This window comes from Dipodomys spectabilis, unplaced genomic scaffold, assembly GCF_019054845.1.
Source record: "Dipodomys spectabilis isolate Male_0828 unplaced genomic scaffold, ASM1905484v1 ptg000138l, whole genome shotgun sequence".
In the NCBI taxonomy this organism is placed as follows: Eukaryota; Metazoa; Chordata; class Mammalia; order Rodentia; family Heteromyidae; genus Dipodomys; species Dipodomys spectabilis.
The window spans coordinates 14,209,099-14,216,724 of NW_024870815.1; the positions used below are offsets into that span (position 1 = coordinate 14,209,099).

Here is a 7,626-nt window from a genome sequence, read left to right on the forward strand (position 1 = left end):
TAAACTGAGTGTGATTTTTACCTTATGTGTTCTTTCCAAGTGGAATGTGTTGATCATCAACTTAGGAACAACCATTTGAAGTATTTTAATATAGAATGTTGGATTCAATGTTAGCAATACTAATATGTACCTCTACACATTGACACAGGACTGCAGTACGTGTAAGCTTGCTACCATCACATGCAATCTTATCCCTTCTGACTTGAGCCAAGTGAACATTTCACTCATCTTGTGGAAACCAACTTTTGTAAAAGTAAGTAGTTCTGTTGTTCTATGCAATTACCAAATCAAAAAAACAAATATTCATGTATCACGTTACTTCGTATGTGTTGCACTGCCCAGATGAGGCTGGCTATGCCAGAGAATATGATCTAAGCCAAAGCTCTGCATTTCATCTTCTCTGTGCATTAATAGATAAGTTAGCTCCAACATCCTCTTGCAGATATAGAGCTATTGTCTCAACCATACCATAGGAGAAAAATACCTGTCCACCACTAACCTTGTATCATTCATTGTTTATCCCTCTCTTTATCCCTATGACAATCCTTGACATCATTAGCAAAGGGCAGAGCTAGCATCTATTACGGATCTGTAAGACACCGTAAGAACTGGAGTTTGACTGTATGCAAACATACTTTAAAAGATAATTGACTCATTCCTGATGAAGCCAAACCTATCTAACAACAAACTACTTTAAAATTTATATTTTATTTATAGGGCTGGGGAGGTAGCTCAGTGGTAAGATGCTTGCCTTGCATGGATGAGGCCCTTGGTTCAATTCCTCAGCATCACATAAGCAGGAAAAGCCAGAGTAGTACCATGGCTCAAGTAGTAGAGCCCTAGCCTTGAGCTAAAGAGCTGAGGGACAGCATCCAGGCCCAGAGTTCAAGCCCCACGACTGACAAAAAAAATATTTTATTTAGTATTTTTATTTTTCTCTAAAGAAATGAAGACACCATTTTTTAATCATATGGTTGCTGTTTTTTGTAAGTCATCAAATGTTGGATAGTGGCAATTTTATACTTAACATAGATAAGTGCCAACTTTGTTACCAGCATTTAGCTATTTTATGCCTAACTGTATTACAAGTAGGCAGAGGTGGAGGTTTGTTTTTCAAAGAAAAAATCTGAGTGGAAATTGTTTAATTTTTTTTTCCTATTCTATAAAGCCTATTCTTAACAAGGATCTCAGTGTGGACTAGTAAGAAATGCTAAGAAAGGATGATGAATGCCCAGGCATCGGTTTCCACATATCAGTGGACAATGACAGTGTTCGTGACTCTCAGGGGGAAAAATGACCAATTTAATAACCACTCCTCAGATACAGCCAACTCTCATTTTGATTCACCTAATTTGTTAAAAACAATAACTCTAATCTGCTTTTCAGGCACATTTTTCCAGCTTAAATCTGACAATCAGGGGAGAACTTTGGAGTCAAAATGCATCTCTGGTTTTAAGTAGTAGCAACCAAAAAAGAGAGGTAAGTCCCACTGCCTGATTTGAAACCCTGATGCATTTCACCCATGTGCATTTGTGACACAATGTTTTATAATTGTACGTAGTCTCACTGCACTGTCTGGTTCATCTTTGTGCAAGTGACAGCTACCATTTGCTTTCCACTTCATTAGCTTCAAATATGGTTTCAGTCTTATTCTTCGTTGTAAGAAAGTGAGGAAATGATAGTATTTACAAGTAACCTGCCACGTTTGAATTTATTGCTTCCAACTGTCATAGTAACTATTGCAGGTTGTTTTCATTTTCAGCTTGATAGAAAATGCTGCATTTATGCTTTTACCTTCTTTAAAAACTGATAGTATAAAATGCAACTGATGTCTGAAGAACAGATATGGAAAAATAATTTCCTTTTGCAGTGCCTTTTATACTGTACAGGAAAATGTGTGAACTTTTTAATGTTTCCTGTATTTGGTCACTGGTAAATTTGAAACTAACAACAAGAAATGTTAGAGATTCAGGCTGAGTCCTGAATTCAAGTTTGAGTGTTTCCCCACTCTTGTCCTTTTATGAAATAAAGCCCAAGTAGTAGTTATAGATCAAGGTATGTAAGTGTGATTTCCCCTCTAGTCCTGGAGAATTTAATGATCTCATGTGGATAAAAAGCTTCCAAAATTCAATTTGGAAGCTGTCTATGATTCCGATGCTATTGTACAATTACCTGTTGCCAACCATTTCGATGTCAGTGATCGCTGATCACTACACAGTTCTAGACACAAAGAAGATACATACACAAAATGCTTATCATAAAGAGCTCTTGGCCCATCAATGCAAAATGAAAAGTCAATAGAAAAGTCAACAATTCACAAACATCTTTTTAAATAATATATGTATGGATTTTATTAGAGGAGAAGCATTTTTGAGTCCTGAAAATGTTGTCTTTAAAATGTTATAATTTTTATAATGTATTTTAACAATGTGGTTTTTCCTGAATGTTAATTACAAATGCCCCTGTAGACATTTATTACACACTAATGGAAATTTCAACCTATATTGATAAAATTACCAAAAGTGCTCATTTTCTAATCAAGATCTCTGTAGATCTTGCCTTTATCTAGACTCCATATCCACATCTTAATTTCAGGACAATGTTACAGACATGGTTAAAGTCTACCTCAATAGTCTGAATCTGTACTATTATTACCTTCTTCAGATTCCTGTGGCATAGGACTCAGAACAGACAAACTCCCATAAGGTTAGGACACCACACTGAGAGGTCAGAAGAAGCTAAAAGCTACTGGCAGCTGCCTGTTTCACACTGAAGTCCACTTAAGTCCTAAATTATAAGTGACTGAGTGATGAGTCAATTAGAAGAGACAGTATAGTACCATTAAAAGCACATTTTTTTTTTTTAATTTTTTTGTCCGGTCGTGGGACCTGAACTCTGGGCCTGGACGCTGTCCCTCAGCTCTTCAGCTCAAGGTTAGCGCTCTACCATTAGAGCCACAGCGCCACTTCTGGTATTTTTCTTTTTGCTTATGTGGTGCTGAGGAATCGAACCCAGGGCCTCATGCATGCAAGGCAAGCGCACTACCACTGAGCCACCTTCCCAGCCCCTAAAAGCACATTTTGATAGCTATGCATATATGTGCTGGAAATGTGTGCATTTTATTGCATGAAGATTGTATTTTCTTATCATTTGCATCATAGCCCATTTGAATTAGAATAGAGAGGTTTTGAGTTTAACAATCTGTGACATTCCAGCCTAAATTGAAGCTACTGTGATAATGAACAAGACAACCTTTGGAATATAGTACTGTGGTTTTTCTGAGTTAAAAGGAAATCTCCTGCCTCAGAGCATTAAAAATCCCTTCTTCGAAAAGGAGAGGGTAGAACTAAAGGTCTGAACTTGGGGCTTTGTGCTTGCCAGGCAAGTATTATGACTTGAGCCACACTTCTTGTCCCTTTTGCTTTAGTCATTTTCTAAGTAGGGTCTAGCATTGTTTCCTGGGCAAGTTTTGGATCACAATCCTGCTGTACATGCTTCCCAGTTACCTAGGATTCCACACAGGCATCACTGCACCTGGCTTGTTGGTTTTTTTAAATTTTTGTTGTCGTTGTTGTTGTTGTTGTGGGGTATGGGGCTTGAACTCTGGGTTTGGACGCTGTCCCTCAGCTCTTCAGCTCAAGGCGAGCGCTCTACCACTTGAGCTACAACACCACTTCCGGTTTTCTGAGTGTTTATTGGAGATAAGACTTGGGCTGGGAAGGTAGCTCAGTCGTAGAGCGCTTGCCTTGCATGCCTGAGGCCCTGGGTTCGATTCCTCAGCACCACATAAGCAGAAAAGGCCATAAAAGTGGCACTGTGGCTCAAGTGGTAGAGCGCTAGCCTTGAGCTGAAGAGCTGAGGGACAGCGCTCAAGCCCAGAGTTCAGGCCCCATGACTGGACCCCCCAAAAAAAAAAAAGAGTTTCACAGACTTTCCTGCCCAGGCTGGCTTTGAATGGTGATCCTCAGATCTCAGCCTCCTGAGTAGCTAGGATTACAGGCATGAGCCACGGGTGCTCGGCCTGGCTTGTTCTTTAAAATACATTCTCATTAACTTCTGATGTGGCTGGCTAGAACTGCAATCCTCTTATTTCTGCCTTCCACGTAGGTTGGATTATAGGCACAAGCCACTATACTGGATGGACAATTCTATGTATGAGATCCTGGAAAATAAAATATTAAGTAATTTTCAGTGATAGGAATACATTTGAGGAGATTTAGAAGATATTGAAGGGCATATTCAAATGCAAACCCAATGTTTCCTCTGTAAGCAATAGTGAGGTTAAATATGTTGTTAGTAGAAAAATATAGCCTGCAAGAACTCAGAGTTCTAGTTTGAATGAGTGTTTATCATGTTAATGGTCTTGTTGAATAATTTTCAGCTTGCTATTCAAATATCCAAAGATGGACTCCCAGGCAGAGTGCCACTGTGGGTTATTCTCTTGAGTGCATTTGCCGGGCTGTTGCTGCTGCTCTTGCTGATACTTCTTCTCTGGAAGGTAAGCCCCAAAGTCCCTTTACCTCTATTCTTGTCACCAGCAAGCTGAGGAACTTACCTAGGTTGTGAGATGTATGTCATAATAAAACGAACTTTGAAATAACCAAGATAAAATTTTAAAATAATATTTCATACAGAGTGTACAACTTCATTTTACTTTTAAAAAGAAAAATATAGAACCTATTTTGAGATAGACATATGCAATAAATCAATGGGGGATCTCTCTGGAGGTTAAGATTATCAATGAATGTTTAATAATTTTTAACATCTATATTACTTTTTAAGCAGAGAATAATGGAAACCCCCTTTTATAAAAAATAAAATTTGAACTCTTATATAACTTTAAGAACATAAAAGCATCAAGCTTAACTAAATCACAGGACTCTGTATCTTAAATACTAAATACTTCTAATATATAAGCAAGCATACCACATTTTATGCAATACTTGTATACGTGATGGTTGATTTACTGATTCATTGATGTAAGAATGCTCTTAAAGTTTCTAAGACTCCTGTTTCAAATCCTTTCATGAAATTAAGTGATTCTGTTTTCTGTCCAGTTAGTCTGGACATTTACATAGGTATTTTGTTTAAGCTGAGAAGTTTAAAACTTTACAAACAGCTGTATAAAACTTTTCAAACAGCCAGGTGCCAGTGGCTCATGCCTGTAATCCTACCTACTTGGGAAACTGAGATCTTAGGACCGAGGTTCAAAGCCAGCCCAGGCAGGAAAGTCCTGAGTCTCTTATCTCCAATTAACCACCAGAAAACCAGAAGCGAGACTGTGGCTCAAGTGGGAGAGCCCTTGCCTTGAGCTGAAGAGCTCAGGGTCAGTGCCCAGGTCCAGAGTTCAAGCTCCAGGACCACCAACACCACCAACACCAACACCAACACTAACACCAACAACACTAACACCAACATTTTTTCAAACAATCTGGGATAGTAGCTTTGGCAATCCATTTAGTGAAGAATAAAATCCCGTAGAAAAGTTGAACTTAGGGCTGGGAAGATGGCTCAGTGGTAGAGTGCTTGCCTTGCATGCCTGAGGCCCTGGGTTTGATTCCTCAGCACCACATAAGCAAAATGAAAAAAGCCGGAAGTGGCGCTGTGGCTCAAGTGGTAGAGCGCTAGCCTTGAGCTGAAGAGCTGAGGGACAGTGCCCAGGCCCAGAGTTCAGGCCCCACAACCGGACCCAAAAAGAAAAAAAAAAAAAAAAAAAAAAAAGAAAAGTTGAACTTAATGCTTCTTCGAATTAAATATAAAATCATCACATATTCTAGCATAATACATTCCTGTGTTTTACTCCTTGTTAAATGGTTGAACAATGTTGAAATAGAGATTATAGCTACACATGTGTTTTTCTAATACATGACCAACCAATCACTTAAAAAAAATAAAATGGCAGCTTTCTCTCCCAACAGATTACACGTGGTTTCTTCAGTCTTTTGTTATTCTTCTACAATGACTAACGTTATCTTTGGGGTGTGACTACTAGAGGAAAATGCCAGCAAGCCTATGCTGAAGATAGAGACAAATGACATTCATTTCAGTTGACATTTAATTCAGTTGGTAGTCTCCCTGGTCTTTCTCTAGCAAAGTCCCCAAAACAGAACCCTCAAACATTCAATACTCAGTTCCTCTGAAGTCAGACACCGGTGTTCTGTAATGCCTGGCTTTGCCACACCGTGGCACTCAAGGCCTATTCATCTGACAGGAAGTACTTTCTTCCTTTATGAGCGCCTCTCCAATAGACCAAGCTGATGATTTCTTTTGGTCTGGTTTTTGGTGGGAGCATTCCTTTTGCTGGAATACTTTTAGGAAATCATTGTCAAGAAAAGAGAAAAGGCAGAGTGGACATTTTCATAGATTCTCTCTGGCCTCATACCGTTGTTTTAGACAAACAAATAAAAGAGGAATTTGCATCCACCTGTTTTGTGGTCTCTACTCTGGAAATGCATACCTACAAAGATAAGCACATGTTTCCATCCAGTAAACTTTTTAAGCCCCAAAGAAAGTTACTTAACAAACTTTGCGCTGTCCTTGTATTTTTTTTCTTGTTTGAAACTTTATAGTGATTTTCCACTGATTTACAGTAAAAGCCAAAGTACCTGCCATAACCTACAAGACTTTACATAGTACATCATCTTGTGTCTGTTAGTATTTTGCCCCACTAGGCTGTAAGCTCCAAAAGGGAGCCTACAGAGATGTCAGAAATCTCCCTGACATTTCCTATCCAATGTGCACTTGCCACATTCACCAACTCTAACAGCTTCTACATCTGACTATCAGTAACTTGGTGAAAATTTTTCTGCCACATCCATGAGGAAATAAATAAGTAAATAAATAAATAACAAAGTACCAGCAGCTTCAGTTTGCATGCCTCCCAAAACATTTCCCAGAACTCTGTAAGTAAGTTAAATATTTGTAGGATTTTTTTGCTAGAAGACATGATTTAGTAAATGAAAAGCCAAAAGTAAAAAAGCAATCTGAATAAATATCATTTATTGACATTAAATATGAATAGACCAATGAAAATATTTTCTCCATGATCTGAATTAGTTGTATGCCCATATTTGCAAATATATTATTAAATTAGATTCTACATAGAGACTAATGATTACTTCAGTTAAAATAACTGTGTTGTGTTTTGTATTTTTTCCACAGATTGGTTTCTTCAAAAGACCACTAAAGAAGAAAATGGAGAAATGAAAATGTTTTTCAAGAGAAAATGAAAAACAATTACTCAATGATCCATGTTCCTCAGGTTAGCCTCAAACATGTGACAAGAAATCTACAAAAAGAAAAAAACACCAAAGACAGAGTCACATAACTATGCAATCCAACAAAGATTCATCACCTAGGAAATAACAGATCAAGCTGGATCCAAAAACAGTACCAAAAAATATGTATATTTTTTAAGTGATGAAAACTTATCTTAAAAGACTACTCATTTTTGTTGAGTAGTAAATAACAGTGTTTTTAAGAAGAATCAATATGAATATGTTTATTTGTTAAATCACGATCACCCAAAGTATTTAAGAAAATACACAAATAACTTTATCATCACAGAAGCATTTATTTTTCAAATTATTCTTTGTTTCCCTGATTGTGGACAGATATTCACCTTTA

At 37.7% G+C, this 7,626-nt stretch overlaps 1 protein-coding gene across 2 annotated transcripts in view; it reads left to right on the plus strand.

The window, feature by feature from the left end:
* Positions 1–7,297, plus strand: part of Itga1 (integrin subunit alpha 1) — a 144,244-nt gene extending 136,947 nt beyond the window's left edge. For both annotated transcript variants that reach the window (XM_042690569.1, XM_042690570.1), the window contains exons 26-29: positions 149–253; positions 1,387–1,479; positions 4,382–4,498; positions 7,162–7,297. In XM_042690569.1, the coding sequence (XP_042546503.1) occupies positions 149–253; positions 1,387–1,479; positions 4,382–4,498; positions 7,162–7,206 (360 nt within the window). In that variant the 3' untranslated portion in view covers positions 7,207–7,297. The remainder of the gene's footprint in view (positions 1–148; positions 254–1,386; positions 1,480–4,381; positions 4,499–7,161) is intronic.
* The last annotated feature ends 329 nt before the right edge of the window (positions 7,298–7,626 follow it).